Source organism: Mustela lutreola, chromosome 3 (genome assembly GCF_030435805.1).
Source record: "Mustela lutreola isolate mMusLut2 chromosome 3, mMusLut2.pri, whole genome shotgun sequence".
Lineage (NCBI taxonomy): Eukaryota > Metazoa > Chordata > Mammalia > Carnivora > Mustelidae > Mustela > Mustela lutreola.
Genome location: NC_081292.1, coordinates 145813822 through 145832122, shown reverse-complemented (window position 1 = coordinate 145832122; position 18301 = coordinate 145813822). Strand labels below are relative to the sequence as shown.

The window sequence follows — 18301 nt, the reverse complement described above, 5'->3', positions numbered from 1 at the left end:
GCCACCCACCATGAGCTGTGAGTAGTCATGGTGTTGGAAAGACGGAGAACCAGCAGAACAGCAAGGCTGTGGGCAAAGGAACAAGGCACTTCCTAGTCCTATTTGGGGACCTAACATTCCCAGGCATCACAAAGACAATAAGGTTCCCTGAAGTTCTGTAAGCCAGACTGCTATTTCTTTTCTACATTATTCCAAAATCCTTGGCAAGTTATGATTACTGAAGGGGTTCCTGCTGCCAGTAACAAAACATAAGCATAAAGGAATCATGGAAGTCAAAAGCAAGGAATTAAGTATAAAAGCACCTTGGATAGGGATTGGCAAAGCTTGTGCTTGACAATTCATAAAAGGATTTACCATGGAGGGCATAGGGCCTAGAGGCTTAGCATTAGAAGACATCAAGGTACCAAAGCTGAATGTGGTCAGTTTTATAACTGATCTATGGTCAGGTCACTAACAAGCAATGCCATCCATAAACCTAGGGCACTGGCTAAGTGACTTAGAACAAAATGTGTGTGTGTAATAGTAAAGAAAGTTGTGATCAGAGCAAGCTGGTTCAGCCCCATTTGTTCTCCCAGGAGCTGCTTAACTCATTTCCAAATGATCTGAAACACAAACGCTTTCTTTTCCTCTAGCTTAGATCCCACTCAAAAGGAAGAAAAAAAAAAAGTCAGTTTGTAAAGTAAATCAGAAGGTTTTTGGACATAATTGAACATTACTATTCCAGCAAACGGCTCACAACTCAGTCTTATCCAGATTCCTCGGCAGCAACAGTAATGAGCTAGGAAGAAAAAAGTCAAAAGGAAAAATGATCCCCTTGACCATCTCTCAAATAGGGGAAAACACATTGTGCCAAGCAAGCAAAAGTGCACATGAACAGGTCTCTTATTAGCAGCTAGTGGCACCCCCAAGCAAACAGAATCTGCAGTTAGTTTAGAACCTGTAGCTCAGGTTTACAGAGAAGCAGTATTTTTTCTGTTCTGTCATCGCCCTTGGCTAAAGCAGTTCTGAAAGCTCAGCCGAAACCAAACAAAAAACTAGGATGAGAGAAAGGGGAAGGAAGGTGGAAAGGAGTGTAGAAAAGAGGAAATAAGTAAAGAAAAGAAAAGAAGCAGTGAAGGTTTGTTTGGTAGGACAGAAGTAAGTCAGCTACAAGATCACACTGATCATGGCATTGTGAAGAAAGAGCTCAGAAAGGAAGTAGACAAAATCTAGAATCTGATGAACATTAAGAACTGATAGAAATCTCTTCTGTAGACTATAAGGCTAGGTTTTCAGAATATATCTCAGACTGATGGTACTAAATAGAACAGCATGGGGCGTCTGGGTGGCTCAGTGGGTTAAAGCCTCGGCCTTCAGCTCAGGTCATGATCCCAGGGTCCTAGGATGGAGCCCTGCATCAGGCTCTCTGCTCAGCGGGAAACCTGCTTCCCTCCCTCCCTCTCTGTCTATCTGCCTATTTGTGATCTCTGTCTGTCAAATAAATAAAAATCTTAAAAAAAAAAAAAAAAAAAAACACCAAAACACACTCCTGTGCACTGCAGAACAGCATTCACATCTCTTAGCTACAACATGCATTCTCAGCTCACCTCACCTGCTTCTCCCCAATGTCTCACTGGCTCTAAGCCTAAGTGCCAAGCTCTGTTCATGATCATGCCTGTACTGTTCTTTTTCTTACAGCAAAGAGAAGGAAATCAAGTATCTTGTACCCTTGCCTCTACTCCAAGTGGAAAACCAAGATTTCACCTACTTTAAGAAAGAGTTTTCTTCTATTAAGCTCACCTCATTTGTTTCCCTGGCCCTCGCGCCAAGGTTACATTGAGCCTTTCATGAGCCATAAGCCTTTTTACCGTCATGGGTTCCCTCCTCCAGGAGCTTATTAAAAATTATATTTAATGACCACATTGGGATAAAGGCAGATATATTAATCTTACACATTAGAATACTTTCTTTGATCTAAACTTTCCTTTTTTTCTTTTGATTTTAAAAGGAATCCAAATATTTTCATGGACCACTAAAAGTACTATGATCTTAGGCATTGTGGCCACCATGCCTAATGGATGTTAGCCCTGCCCCTCTGTATATTTGAGGTAACTGGAAAATCTGAAGCCCCAATTCACCTGTATGAGTGTGGAACACACAATCCATTACTACAGGTGAAATCACTGCCAGAGCAAGACCTCCTGGTGCAATTCTGATGCTCATCATAGCCATCCGTACAATCCGCATCACCATCACAGACCCAAGACTGGGGAATGCACTTCCTGGCTGGAGGCTCATTATTTGCACAGAGAAACTCAGAACTTGAGCAGCTGTGGCTGTCTGAAACCAAAGCACACAAGAAACAGAAACCACATGAAAACTCATTCCAGTAGTCAAATTCATTCTGAACCATTCCCCTTGCTTTACGTTACGTACTAGTGAGAGGGATGAAAGGAAAGTAGAGTACCACACGTGGACAAGTCACATCGCTTTCATGTAACAGAATATAATTAAAAAAAACCTTCAAATTTCCTTTTTAATTGCTCTAGACCTTGGATTTTTTTTAAGAAGAAATAAAACATAATAAAGCATCTCATTAATTTACTATAAAATTTATGTAAAATAATACTTTTCCCTTAGAACTTCAGAAACCTACTCCCATTTTGTTATTTGTGTACCAAAAATGCCTCATACTTGGTAAAAATGTTTGGTTTATAAAGTGTACTCACAAAAACACAGTATGAGATAGGTATTTTTATGCCAGTTCTACAGATAAAAATTGGAGCTCAAACTAGATGACTCCAAGTCATAGAACTTTCTGAAGACCTAGTGCTTTACACATAGGTCTTTCTCCTCCAAATTTAGGCTTTTTCAACTATATTACACCCAAGTAGAATAAGCATATATAGGAACAGAATATATCACCAAGACTTGTCAGAAACCCTGACACTGTCAGGAAAGAGAAGAGATGCTAACACATCATCATTAATGCCTGCAGAATAAAAGAACCGGCATTTTATCCAATCACCCTGTGAATGAATGGGAAAAAAAGAGGGGGTGTCTTGGTGAGGTGAGATGGGAGAAGTACATGCTATAGTCTATGTTTGTGCAGCTGCCAACTGCCCATTTCAATGGATGGAGTACACATGGAACTATAGACAGCCACCAACGTCAATGACATATGGGGTTGCAATGAAATGCAAACATCAGGGAGCCATTGTTTTCATTGCTGATCATGAAAAGATACTCTTCTAAGACATCACAGTTAAAAGAGTTCCATGTTCTATCGGTAATGGAAAATGGTGTTCCATGGTCTGTTCCACAAATTACACAAAAGAAATAACCCTCCCACTACCCACTCCTCAAAATAATAGCAACAAGGTAATCAATGAAATTTGAGGCACAGTTAATTGCTACACTGTTTAAGGCTACTAGTAAGATTGGCCAATTGAGTTCTCTTTATCTGCTCAAGAAGTTTAAGACATTATTCCTGTCAGCTAAATGCAAGAGAAAGACAATAAACAATAAAATCATTTTCTATCATTTTAAGGCATTTAAGTAGATGCTCTCCAACCATTTCAGAGTGGAAAAATAAAGGTAACAATTTATCAGCATGCACTCAATTAAAGAGGAATCTACCAGTCATACTCTCCAAAGACACAAAACCAATCTCCTGAGTTTCCTTAGAAGGTAACTCTGCAGAGGAACAAACGGTTTCTCTTACCACAGTGGTGCCTTTCATCCTCATCACTCATGTCCCCACAGTCATTATCTCCGTCACAGATCCATTCACTTCGAATGCACCTCCCACTGTCACACTTGAACTCATTACTTAAGCATGTTGCTTCATGGTACTCTGAGAAAAGATTAAAAAAAAAAAAAAAAGTCTCAGGGAAAGAAAGTGGTCTGCAGTCTAAAAAATCTTAGAAGAAGCCTGCTATCACATGGGCTGTCTAAAAAACTCGAGGAGAGCATTCCCTAGCTATGTACAGCTCTGCTGGGTCCTCCAAGGAGACCGATACCAGTGACCAATGGTCTGCGACTGAAGCAGTTGATTGATGGTGGAAAGCCCTCACTATTTTTTGTTACTAGGATGTGATTTGCTATTTCCTTACAGGTATGATAGAGAATTAACAGTCTTTTCCCAAGAGGATATAAACTACTACTTCACACATTCCATTTTTAAGTCTACTTTTCATCCCAGAACATTTTATTTGATGTAGACTACCCCCCCAGCATGCCTGATCTCCATTTTCCTGTTCTCTTTTTTTGCTTTTCTCCATAGGACTTACCACCTTTCAACATGCTATATAATTTACTTATCTGTTTTGCTGCCTGTGTCCCCTCACCAGAATATAAGCCCAACGTGGGCCCCAAAGTACTTAGAACATAAGCACTCAATAAATGTTTGTTGATTTTAACTGATAAGATACGCTATGCTTTAAATTAGTCATCACTGACTCAAATTCTTTCATCATAAACCTACACGTCCTTATCAACTATTTGCCATAGGCCCATACACACAGGGTCCCCTCAAAATTAACCTAAGGCAAAAGAAAATTAGCTGCTAAGAAAGGAGTGTACAACACCATAACTTTTTTAAGAGACAAAGCCACTCTGACACAAAAACACCACTTTTAGAAATTTAGCCCAGAAGAATCTTCCCACATATGCACAAAGAAGTTTCTAAAAGGATGTTCAAATAAATAAATAAATAAATAAATAAATAAATAAATAAATAGGTCTTCACCCCAGGATTACTTTTCATAGTGAAAAAATGAAAATAAGCTAAACATCCATCACATAGGCAAAGGAAAAGTCACTTGGGCCACCCACACTTCAGAGTAATATTCAGCAGTGCCAAGGAATGAGTAGATCTGTGTTCACTAACAAGCTGACAAGGTGCAGTTAAGCTGTAAGGGGCAGAGCTGCAGAAAAAGATGCATAGTAAGATCTCTATTTGTGTTTTAAAAATTATATATGAAAATATACAGCAAAAGGTAAGGAGAATTCACACTCACCCTTTGCAGTGATTATCTCTGGGGAGTGAGATTAGAGAAGGCTGAGAAAATGTAAATTTTGCTTTTTTGTATACACCTTATGACTTGTAATACTCTTACATATTATGAGAATGTATTCATAAATAAGACATGCAGTTGGTACCACTTACTGACTCTTGTTCCCATAGAGAAGTTCAGAAAGTATACTTACTCTTCGTACTTTTGAACCCATCATTCACATGTCTAAATCATTCCCTAACACTATTCTACTCACAGTTATATATTTATATTAAGATCCTCAAAACTCTACATGTTCTTTGCTTTCCACAAAACTTTCAGTGTTGGGGAAAAAGAACTTGGCAAAGAATTTCAGATACCACTCTCCTGAGAGAGAACAGGGACAGAAAATAGTCTGAATTCATCTATAAAACTCTAAAAACGGTACTAAGAAAACATCCCCCAAATAAAAAGTTTTATATATGAGGATTGTATTGTAGACGATTGGATTATAACAACGGGGGAATAAAAACCATTCAAGTGGTTAAAATTGAGGCAATTAATTCAAATATAACCACTTGATGGAATACTATACTGCCATTAAAAACAAGTATGAAGACTGTGTAACAAAGATCAGCAAACTTTCTTTTTACCAGATAGCAAATATTTTAGGCTTATAGGACAAATGTTCTCTGTCACACCTACCTGATACTGCCACTGTAGCACATAGCAGCCACAGACAGTATGTCGCTGCCTTCTAATAAAACTTTATAAAGCCAGGCAGCTGGCCATGGCTGTAGTCTGCAGAATGATTTATTAACAGATAAAAAAAGCAATGACCATTACATTTTTTAAAATGTGCATGGATATAGATTAGAACTTGTAAAGGTTAACAGCAGCCTCCAAATACAAATAGGTAGAAGTGCCTCCAGGAATACAACCAGAGGGGCTCTATAACTTCTTGGGAAACTCAGATGGCAATGGGACCTTACCTCATAAGCTGGCACACAGACCAGGAGGAGGATGTGTGCCATAATATGCCTCTTCCCTTTGGATACAATCATTCTAGTCTCTTTTGGATCCTCCCATAGCCTTGTGGGCTACAACTGAACCAAATTCAAAAATCCCAATTCACAGTCAATTAAAATTAATTGAGTTCTACATGCCAGGCACAGTATTAGGTGCATCACCAACATAATTTCATTTCATGGACATCAGTCAGCAGCCTCTATATGCTGATCCCTCCTCACACTAACAGGTTTTTAATGACTCTCTGCTGAGTGGTTTCACCCTCCTAGCTGAAAGCAGGAGCAGAGAGCGCAAACAGTAGTCAGCTCTGGTCCTAGACTGTACTTGGAAGCAGTGAAAGAGTTTCTATCACTGCATCATAACACTTGGCATGCTTGCTTGCTTGCTCTCTTACCACAAGTGGCAGGTTCATCAGAGCCATCAGGACAATCTCTTTCCTCGTCACAGTACCAGTGTCTCGGGATACAACGTCCAGATGTGCAAGCAAACTCGTCACTGCTGCACGTGTGAGAAGCTGAGGATGGAGGTAAAACCCAGGAGTAAAATACAAGCTTGTTCCCGTCAACCTTAACCATCTGCCCACAGCTCTGAACTAGGTAACTGGTGCCAGGGAAGGAAGGCTGAGACCTGGAAAAGGGTTTTATATAAGATTTGTATGGGGAGGAAGGGATGGGGGTGCAGGGAGAGAAGGCGGACAGTACTGTTTCAGTTTTCCAGAATTTCTCTTTCTAGATTCTAGAAACCCAACAATAAATTGTATTTGTTAGAAATATCTCTTTCATACATGAAACCACAAGTTATGGATAAGAAGATTTGGCTCTATGTTGTCTGCAGTAACCTAAAATTGGATTAATTCTATGGAAATAGTATGAAAAGCAAAAACAACATATAACCATATCTGAGCTCAGCACACATGGTTCTAAAAAGAAAGTTGTGCTCTTATTCATTCTTATGGGATCTTTATTTGAGCAAAAATGACTCTACCTATGTTTGATCGTTGATTAATTCACGTAACCCTGATCAGATGTATTTTCTAAACTGTTACGTGGGTAGTATAAACCAGAAACAGGTCTTACAATTCTTCTGGTCTGCAAGGCCCCTTACTTTGGCCCAAGATATCAGATGATTTGCCAGGGGTAAAACTGATCAGGAAGCAGAGGCCCCTGAAAGGTCAGTGCTGTCTCTAATCTATATGTCCCATTCTGATGGCTACATCCTGAATACTGCTTCTTCCTGCGGCTGTTATTACAACCGATGCCTGCTCTTGGCCTATACCTTCCTCTGGTGATAATTACTAAATTCTTTAATTATGTACCTATTAAACTAATAGACTCAAAGTTACTGAGCTTAAGAAAGGCCTCCTGATTTGATCTATAAATACAGGAAAATGCTTGACTGAAAATGAAATAAAGTTTTCTGAAATTCAAGCATATTAAAAAGATACAAAAATTCTTGCAGTTACTAAATAGTAACTATAATCAAATGAAGTGCAAATGTAAGGGCTTGACCAGCACATTCTGCCTGGGGTTCCTGAAGACAAAAGGCCCTTGACTCTGGGAGAAATGGCTCTGCAATTATAAAAAGTCAGGGACCACAGCAAGTCTCTGAAGAAATATTTGGAGTAGGGGATCCATCCAGAGAACAGAGACAGGGGCTGCTTACACTCTTCCAATCACATACTAAAGTAACTGCCTACTCCATCTACCGATTCAGTCAACTTATGCTGACTAGTAGCCCAAAGACCTTTAGCTCCAGATAGGCATCCCTGAACCACAGAAGGAACAGCCTGGCTCTCTTACCACAGAAAATAGGGCTTTCATCACTCATGTCTCCACAGTCATTGTCTTCATCACACAAGTAAAAATGAGGAATGCAAATGTTTGTCGTCTGACATTTTACATAGCCGGGCTGGCATGTGCGATCAGCTTTGAAAAGATAAAAGAGAAACATTTGGAACCGATCCACGCCATACACAGAACATTAAAAATGTCCATGCTAACAGAGCTACTGGACTCAAAACACCAGAAGGGAAGCATGTTTAAAGCTCTCACAAAGGCATCATCCACAACATTCATTTCCTACCATCGCTTCTAAAGTAGAAGGACGTATTTCCAGCTATGGGGGGGCGGGGGGGTATGCTTACTTTGTAGTTTAAGTCATCCATTTTAATTATTTAATAGCACCAACAAGAGTCTCAACACTTAGTTAAATAAACTATAGTGTATCCACACAATGGGTTAATACGTAGCTATAAAAAGGAATGAAGATCTCTAAACACTGGTAAGGAATGATGGTATGATCTCCAGCACATGTTGTTAACAGAAAGAAAGCAAGATTCAAAAAACCACAGACTATCTTTTGTGTGAGAAAAAAACAGTATGTTTGTGTGTGTAACAACAGAGAGAGATGCTTATGTTAAAAAACAATAATGAATCTCCAGGCTTCCAAGATGTTGAAAGGAAAGAAGGCTATGGGAAGAAGGTGGTCCCAGCCCCTTCTATTCTAAAGAAGCAGGAAGCCAAGGTGGTGGTCAGTCTTCCATCTGAGAAAAGGTTCAAGATTTCTTGCATCGGACAGGACATGTAGCCCTAAAGGGACCTCACTAACTTTGTCAAATGGCCTGGCAACACCTGGCCACAGTGGCAAAGGGCTATTCTCAGTGAACATCTAGAAGCACCTCCCACAATTAATCACCTCATGCAGGCTTTGGACAGCCAGAGAGCTTCTCCACCACTTAAGTTGGCCCATAAATACAGACCAGGGACAAAGCAAGAGAAGCAGCAGAGACCGTTGGCCCAGGCTGAGAGACAGCTGCTGGCAAAGGGGATGTCCCCACTAAGCAGCTGCCTGTCCTTTAAGTTGGGGTTAATACTGTCACCACCCTTGGTTTAAAACAAGGCGGCTCAGCTGGTAGTGACTGAACATGCTGTGGATCCCACTGAGCTGGCTGTCTTCTTGCCTGCTCTGTATTGTAGGATGGGCGCTCCCTTCTGCATTATCAAGGGGAAGGCCAGGCTGGGCGTCTAGAGCATAGAAGACCTGCATCACTGTCACTTTCACATCGGTTAACGGAGAACACTAAGGAGCTCTGGCTAAGCTAGTGGAAGCTATCAGAACCAATGACAATGACAGCTACGATGACATCCATGGTTGATGGAGAAGCAACGACCTGGGTCCAAAATCCATTGCAAAGCTAGAAAAGGCAAAGGTTAAAGAACTCGATGGGGTTGAAGTTTCTGTACATAAAAAGTAATAAAAAGCTCTCTTTCAGCTAGTGTCAAAAAAAATAATGAAAAAATAAAATGACAGTTGTCACACCTATGGATAGATTGAGAATAGATCAGAGTGAGTGGAATGGAGAAAACTGGAGAAAATGGAAAAAAAAAGGAGGGAAGACTGCTGTGAATATACCTCATCATATAATTTTGACCACAGAACCACGTATTATTTTATATTATTTTGTATAAATGTAAACAATGAAATAAAAAAATGGGAAAAGGAAAGCAATTCCTAAAATTTGGAAATAGTAACAGAAGTAAGTACTACATCAAGTTAATAGCACAACAATTAAAAAAAAAAAAACGATGGAGGCATAATACTCCACGGTATATATGGACCACATCTTCCTTATCCATTCGTCCGCTGAAGGGCATCTTGGTTCTTTCCACAGTTTGACGACCATGGCCACTGCTGCTATAAACATTGGGGTAGCAACATTGAAAGGACTGGAAGAGATTACGCTGAGTGAAGTAAGTCACGCAGACAGTGTCAATTATCATATGGTTTCACTTATTTGTGGAGCATAACAAATAGCATGGAGGACAAGGGGAGTTAGAGAGGAGAAGGGAGTTGGGGGAAATTGGAAGGGGAGGTGAACCATGAGAGACTATGGACTCTGAAAAACAATCTGAGGGGTTTAAAGGGGCGGGGGTTGGGAGGTTGGGGGAACCAGGTGGTGGGTATCAGAGAAGGCACAGATTGCATGGAGCACTGGGTGTGGTACAAAAACAATGAATACTGTTATGCTGAAAATAAAGTGACTTTAAAACCAGTACTACATAGCAGGACATAATCTAAGAACAAGAGAGACTTAAAAATCTTGAATTATCACTAGTAAATTTACTGGTAGTAGTATTACTTGTGTGGTATTTTGAAACTATAGGCATTTTGAAATTACGGTAGAATAAAGCAAATAAGCATTTGTGTTAATGTCATCATTACGTCATTGCATATTTTAAGCATGCAAGAGACAGGATTATAAAATCTAAAGAAGTTGTAATCTTAAATTAAAATGGGAAAGACCAATATAAATTTTTTTCCTTAAAAATTCTATTTCCTAGCTCTGTACACTGAAAAGTGCTGGAAGCAATGAGAGCCAAATAGAAATGGTCAACCAGACACTGTGGTAATCTCTAAATCTGCAAAAGGAACAAGTTCCCCTTTCCAAAAGGTCCGAGACAGGAAATGGACCAAACGGGCCATAACAGAAAAGCCAACTTAGCACTCCCTCTGGCCTAAGAGAGGGAAGTTGACCACCAGAAACACTAAATGACTTTACTGCACTAAAAGTCATCAAATACGTAGAAATTCATCAGTCTAATTCTAAAAGCAATACTAAAAGACAAAAAATTAGTGCTCACTGGTCACCAAATCATTACTCTGAAAACTGACAAAGGAAAGGAATCAAGCCATTTCTCCTACAGAATTTTACTTCAGGGTAACAAAATAGCTGATCAGGAAAATTTCTTCTTTGTGGAACGTTACCTAATACATGTAGAAGAAATAACAGAATTTTTAAATGCCTATTTTGTAACTCTTAAAGAAATAATGGATTTATAGAACAACCATCCATGTATGCTAAAACCACTGGGGAGCAGGTTGATGGGATGTTCTTAAGGGAAGATTTAGGCTGACTTCTAAATCTACTAATTAACTTTATCATTAAAGTGAACAACTAAGTATTACATGCTTCATGATGTGATGCAACAGCAAATACACAGCTCCACCTATGGAGAATTCTTTTTTTTTATATATATTTATTTTTTATTTTCGGCATAACAGTATTCATTATTTTTTTTCACCACACCCAGTGCTCCATGCAATCCATGCCCTCTATAATCCTTACCCAAATAATTAAACCTAATGCAATCAGACCACTAGGTACAAATTCCAGTTAATGGGAAATAAGAGGGACAAAATAGATGGCTCAATTCAGAAATTAGTCAAATCCAGAGTGCGGGAAATTCCACAGGACAAATCAATGGCATTGGAAAAAAAGGGGGGGGCACTGCTGAGGCATTAAAGAGATTACAGAGTTATAATCATCAAAACCAATGTGTAGACCTTGCCTGAATGCTAATCTGAACAAAACAACTGCATAAAGATATTTGGGGAATAACTGCAAGTTTTGAATATGGACTGAGTAGTCAAGTAAGTACTGTCAGTCTTGCCAGACATTATTACCGCATGATGGTCAGTTGTCAAAATGTCTTCATAAATGACATGCATGTCTGAGAGCTGCTTTCTAGTATTCAAAGGAAGGGGAGTCAGGGGAAATGGAGGAAACAGACTCATCATTTATTGATAAACGTTGGAGTTGGATAATGGATATATTTTACTATTCTTTGTACTTTGGTGTATGTTTGAAATTTTCCATAAGAAGGAGTTCTTTTAAAATGCATAGCCGAAGAAATATTGTATGTAATTCTACCTACAAAAGCAGCAGAGCAAGTAGATATATCCAAACTGAAATGTATTTGAATTTACACACTGCTCTTCTCTTTTCCCTACATGCTAAAGAGCAAATCCCAGAAATTTTGGAAAAATCAATAAAACAATTTACCAGAAAAATGAAAGAAAGAAATCATTTTAGCTTTGTGCAGAACAAAGGTTAACCATATCACATTTAGACAATAGCTTTTGTCAGCAACTACTGGTAAAGTCTTAAAACAATCAAAAATTTTGTCAAGTGAGTTTTTTATCTGGCAGATAAATAAACCAAGGATAAAATAGTCGAGATTAAAATATTCAATGGTCATGTGGGTCCATAAATTTAGGTGAATAATTAGATATATTAGATTTGTTTTTACAAAACCATTTAGCAGAATATAATAAAATGAAACTTATATTCTAGATGAATACTTAGGGTTCTTTTTTTTTTTGTAGAAAGCCTTTGTTTCTACATAAAAACTATCTCCCATGAGGTGAAAGAGACTCCAAACAAAACAAAACACACACACACACAAAACCCAAAACAAATAAGCAAACAAAGAGAGTTCAGACCCACAAAGCAGAATAAGTCCTTGATGAACTTACAGCAATTTTTCTCATCTGAGGTATCATTATCATGGCAGTTGTTGATGCCATTGCAGACAAACTGAAGAGGAATGCACCTTTTATTACCGCAGGTAAACTCCACAGTGGCATTACAGTCCCTGAACAGGCACCCTGCCTCATCACTGTTGTCACCACAGTCATTGTAGTGGTCACAGCGATAATGATACTGGACGCATCGCCCATTGGCACAGGTGAAGGCTGTCGGGTGGCAGGTGTGAAATGCTACAAGGAGGAAAAAACATTGAAGAGAGTTCCCGATCACAGAGCATCATCCTAGTTTCTAAAAGAGTACAATCAAATAAAATGGATTCTTTGAGGTTACCTTCTAAAGCAAAAATGGCTGCAAAACGGACTGCGTGCAAAGTGAAATAAACTTTAAATTAGATCAAACAAAATATGTTGTATACTTTTCTTAGGCAAATTAGGTACTTTAAGCGAATGTTGGAGTCGCTTTGCTTCCTCTACCATCTCAATTTAAAATTTTACCCCAATCCCAGAAAAGCATGCAAATACAATGTCTTTGGGGAAAATCAAACTCTTAGCTCCTATAGTCTATTGGAAAAATGTAGCTAATTTCTAGTGTTTGACTCACCCCATCCAGATGGAAGCTGAATACTGAATGATTTCAGTAAATTACTAATGATCCTTCTGCTATGAAAATTAATAAAATGATAACAATCATCGAATAGAGCTCCCAGTTCCATGCTAAGTCATGCTTGACATGCACCAATCCCCATGCTGTGATTTTTATGTATTCCTTCTCTCACTCCTCACAAAAATCCTAGGAATATCTCCATCTAACAGATGAGGTGTCGGAGGCTCAGATAGGTTAGGTCACTTTCCTGAGGCTGCACAGATTATAAAGGGAAGAGCTAGGATTTTAATCCAGCCCCTTTGCTCTTAACCACTACAGAGGTGCTTTCTAATAAAGCATCAACACTAATCCCTGGCATGTACATCAGCTTATATGGGATTTAACAGTCTGTGTTCTTGGACTAAATGTTTTCAGTTCAAACAGGACATATAGGCACAAAATTCACAGCTATTCACACACAGCAGGACTCTGTACCGAACACTTGGCATAAAGACAAGTTTATAGCCTAACAAAAACTCCAGGAATCCAACTCACCACAGACACTTTCCAACTCATCACTGCCATCACCACAGTCATTATCATTGTCGCATTTCCATTGTTCTGAGATGCAGTGTCCATTGAGGCATGTGAACTTAGAATTGTCACACCGTGTACCATTGTCCACGATGCAATGCTTTTTATTGTTGGCCAGATACCAGTGGCCCTCATGTGGACACTGGCACTCAGCACCGTTTGGACCTGGAAAAAAAAAAAAAAAAGTTGGCCCAAAAAGCAAAACATCTGTGGAGCACCCATTCATATTCTCTCTTCCAGAATAGCAGTGGCAAAATTTCTATAGTAAAGGCACTGTAAGGCAAGCCATAGAAACTCTTCCCATCAGCCTCTCAACTACATTCTGCGTCATTTGTCCATGAAGAACCACCACCAAGTCCAAGAAATGTGGCTAATTTACCCTAATCATTAACAACTAGCTCTTGCCTACACTGAAACAATAGAAATGATCCTCCCTTCTTAGGAACATCTGTAAAACAACAGCATCAAAAGATACATCTTTCTGCGAATCTGTTGCTATCTATAAACCACACTATGGGATACATAAGAATCACACTTTCAAGTATGATCAGAAATACTTCAGACTATAAATAGTACCTCCTAAGTGGAAGAACTAGATCCCTTCCTAAGGGAGGTAAGCTCTTTGATGGAATTTCTATCCAAGTCACTAAGTTTGGCATCCAAAGACCCCATCTTTCTTTCTACTCCCATCAAGCCTGATGGGAGCGCTCCACATTAAATGGAAAAGAAATCTGTCAAAGTCTTCCTCTAAACCTACAAATACCCAAATCTATTTTATGAATTATCCTGAAAGCAAGGAGAACTTGGATTTTTTCTACCCCTCTTGGAGCTGAATATCCCCTCAGCCTTCCCTACCAATCATTATCATTATTACCCTACATGATTCAGTCTTCATTGGCAATGTCTTACCTGGTGCACAAATATGGCTGCAGCCTCCATTAAACTCGCTGCAAGGGTTGCTACACTGTTGCTGAGGATTCTTCACAACAACACGAATACCATTAGGCGGGGAGGGAAAATTCACGGTCATTGCCATCTGACCTGACCCATCATATTTGTTAGCTCGATAAATTCTTCTCGTGCTCCAGTCAGTCCAATAAATATACTGGTCATAGACAGTCATGCTAAAAGGATGAAAGACTGTAGAGACAATGACCTCACGCTGCGTGCCGATTAGAGTGCTGCGTTCAATCTTCTGCCTAAAATGAAGTATAAAAGAAAATGCTGGAATTCAAGAAGAATAAGCACCTCAAATGGCAGCCCAATGCCTGGGCCTAACCACTTCTTTTCACAAGCCCCCAACTTTCTTTTCAATATGGCCTACATAAATCACTGATTTCCAAGTATTAATATAACCTGTAAGTTATCCTAGAAAGGTAACCAGGCCAAAATTAGAAATAGGAGATTATGAAATAATACACACATTGCACGGAACTCAGTGTTTAGCACACAGTAGTCTCAATAAAATGTGAATTACTTTTTTCCTCCCACTCCCTTAATGACCTTCTCGATTTGTCATTTACCTAGTACTTGGAGATATTTACCTATAATGATCCAAATTTAGACACTAAATATCACTGCTTGCTTCCAAATGAGAGGATAAAAGATGAGATCATTAGGTGCTTAGTGTCACAAGCAGAAATCACAATCTTAAGAAAATAAGCAAAGTTAAGTTGAGATTCCTGACATGTAGACACCAGCAATAATAAATGAAATCCTTATTCCATTAAGATGATTGGAATGTGAGTAATCTGAGGGCTACTTAAAGAAGATACATGAGAAATTAGAGTCAACAGAAGTTTGTAAGGAAAATACTCTTAAATTGGCTAAGAAAAATCTATTTGAGAAGATGACCAATAGACAAAGACTAAAGGAAAATGTTTTTAACTGAAGGCTAAATAAAGCCGAGAGAAAACTTAGTACCAATGTGCATTTAAAACTTGTCCACATTTTCTGGTAGTTAATTTTCTGATAGTTTAGATGGGGCCTGGAGATTATAAATTGAGTGATTACATTTGTAATTATAACTGAAATTAACTCATCTAGTAATGTATCCTTAGATGCCTTCTAGTTCTTATTCAATCTCATGATAGGTCAATTTTGACAGGTACATCTACCAAGCTAGAATTCAGTTCATAAAAACTGTGATTCTACATTTTGGCCATTTCCATTTGGCATATTATAATTTTATCATGTTATGCAAATCTCTCCTCTGAAAGTGAAAGCAAGAACTCTTCTTATCAGCACCCACAAAAGAATGAAAGAACTTACAGACTGGCATCTGCCCAGTAGAGAAGGTCATTCTCATGGTCCAGAGTGAGCCCATTGGGCCAGACCAGGCTGCTGTTCACAATAGGTACCCGGAAATTTCCTCCCAGTGTAGCTCTCTCAATTTTGGCATTAGTACCCCAGTCAGTCCAGTACATGTACCTAGTCATCCAAATGGAGTTGTAATTAATTCACAAGGATCATAATACCTTTTACTTAAGAATGGCAGCCCTCTTCAACTGCAAAATCTCACATTTAATATGGCAAATGAAACCCACTCCATTCTCATCTACACAACTTGCCCAAAAGCCAACCTTTCTAGCAACAACAAGAGTTACTTCCCATTAAAAACTGCTTGTGTTTTTTCACTTTTGAACATATAGCTACAGGGTTTCAAGCCCGTAAAATATTGGCTATGGACATAACACAATTTCAGGCCCCAACCCTTCCAGAAATAAACATAGAGAAATATGATAAATAAGACCATGGCATACCCTCGGCAAGGATCTAATACAATTGCTCTTGGCTTTGAAACATGGGCAATCACAGTGCGCTGAGAACCATCCTCAGCCATGGAGTAAATTGTCTGGTTGCTGTAGTCACTATAATATATTCTTCTATTGATCCAGTCAAAGGCAATGCCCTCAGGAGTCCCTCTACCTGGATATATACCAACAAACACACACAAAGGCATTAAGAGTCTCAAAGGCATTTTAGAATCTCTGGGTCAAACACATGTGTTGATTATGTTGCGTCAACTTCCAAGAGAAGCTGCTCCTGGAGTGCCCTTACCTGAAATAATGGTCGTAGGAGACCTGGTCCCTGAATTTAGATTGACATACGAAATCTGACCATTTCCAGATCCTAAAGATTGTGTGAAGTAGATTCTGTTAGTTATGCCATCATAGGCCAGGTCTACAGCAATTCTTTCCACACGTATTTCTTCAAAAGGTGGGCTATGGGCGCCAGGGTCCAAGTGTAAGCTTCTCAAGGTATTCTCCAAGGCAAAGATGAGAAAATTTTCTGTTGCAATGGCACAGCTCTTGCCATCACCTTCTAGGGTTCCAAAGGCACAGCCACATTTTGGGGTGTTCAGTCCAGGCAAAGCAAAGCAGAAATGGGTGCATCCACCATTATTTTCCAAGCAAGGGTTGTTGTTGACCTCAGCTGGTGACCGAGGCTGAACACTCTGGTCAAAGACGGTCACATCTCTTAGCCACTTGAGATTGTCCCTTATCACTGTTGGTGGCTCACTGTTACCTGGTTCCTTGCTGGCTTGGAATATTTTTTTTAAATTCCTGTCTACCCATATGATAGAATTTCCAAAAACAGTGATGGCAAAAGGAGTTGGGTAACGACTGCCATAACGAATCACTTCAGATTGCTGTGCCTCAATACCAATCCTTGCAATTATATCTAAAGAATCATCAACCCAATAAATGTAGCCATTGCTATGGTCTACTGCCAAACCCCGTGGGGTGACAATGCCTTCTGATACAAGCACAGTTCGATTGGTACAATCAAGGAAAGAACGTTCAATCTTTGGGCTCGGCCCATAGTCAGCCCAGAAGAGGTATCTATGCTTGGGGTCTACAACAATATCCCTGGGCCTATCTGCAGTGGCTTTAAGGAGAATACGGCGGTAAGTGGTGTTGATCCGCAGAACTTCTATCAGTGTTTCAGACAGAAAAGCATTGGTGAAATAAAGATTTCCTGCAGGAAAATGAAAGAACGTGATGATAAATGCAAAACCAAGAAGGAAAAAGAGGGAAACTTTTCAAATTCAGAACAAAATATAAAAAGCTGAGGTTTGGGTCAATAAATGCTGTCTTTTACAAGATAGTAAACAGTCCCAGTTCAGAGTTAGAAAAATAAATATTTACTCTTAGGAACTAAAGAAACTGTTTTGGGGCACCTGGGTGGCTCAGTTGTTGGAGCATCTGACTCTTGGTTTTGGCTCAGGTCATGGTCTCGGGGATGGGAGACCCAGCCCTGTGAAGAGCCTGCATGAAGCCCCATGTGGGGTTCCACGCTCAGTGGGGAGTCTGCTTGAGAGTCCCTCCCTTTCCGTTTGCCTCTCCCCAACCCTCACACACTCTCTTTCTCTCAAATAAATGAGTAAATCCCTTTGAAAAATATTGTTTCTTCACATTGAAAGAGGAAGTGCCCGCCTTCAGCTTCTAAATCAGATCAGAATTCATAGCAAACGCCATAACCCACTTGCTACTGAAAAATCATTTTCCAGAATGTTCTTCCTCTTCCACCTGAATGTTTAACACCTAAATCTCCAAACACTCTAATACACATTATCATAGCATAACTTCTACTCCCAACACGACAAAATGAGCAAAGAGGGAGAGCCAAGAGCTTCTCAGCTTATTTTGATGTCTTCAAGTCCTCCTTTATGTTTAGTACTAAGAGTCTAGTCTCAAAATTAGAATACATTTGATACATCTGTTTCTCAGTTCATCATTAAATAAAAACAAATAGTAATTTAAAATTAAGTACATGACCCCTGAACTAA

The 18301-nt window shown here is 39.3% G+C and overlaps 1 protein-coding gene and 1 pseudogene across 1 annotated transcript in view; one reads left to right on the top strand and one right to left on the bottom strand.

Annotated features, from left to right (window-relative positions):
• LRP2 (LDL receptor related protein 2) overlaps positions 1–18301 on the bottom strand; it is a 200754-nt gene that overhangs the window by 50031 nt on the left and 132422 nt on the right. The window contains exons 39-48 of the mRNA XM_059167105.1: positions 16570–17490; positions 16272–16437; positions 15781–15939; positions 14419–14708; positions 13471–13674; positions 12321–12563; positions 7805–7930; positions 6400–6519; positions 3704–3835; positions 2118–2319 (exon numbers count right to left, since the gene is read on the bottom strand). Coding sequence (XP_059023088.1) covers positions 2118–2319; positions 3704–3835; positions 6400–6519; positions 7805–7930; positions 12321–12563; positions 13471–13674; positions 14419–14708; positions 15781–15939; positions 16272–16437; positions 16570–17490 — 2563 coding nt within the window. The remainder of the gene's footprint in view (positions 1–2117; positions 2320–3703; positions 3836–6399; positions 6520–7804; positions 7931–12320; positions 12564–13470; positions 13675–14418; positions 14709–15780; positions 15940–16271; positions 16438–16569; positions 17491–18301) is intronic.
• On the top strand, positions 8412–9258 carry LOC131827713 (large ribosomal subunit protein eL8-like; annotated as a pseudogene).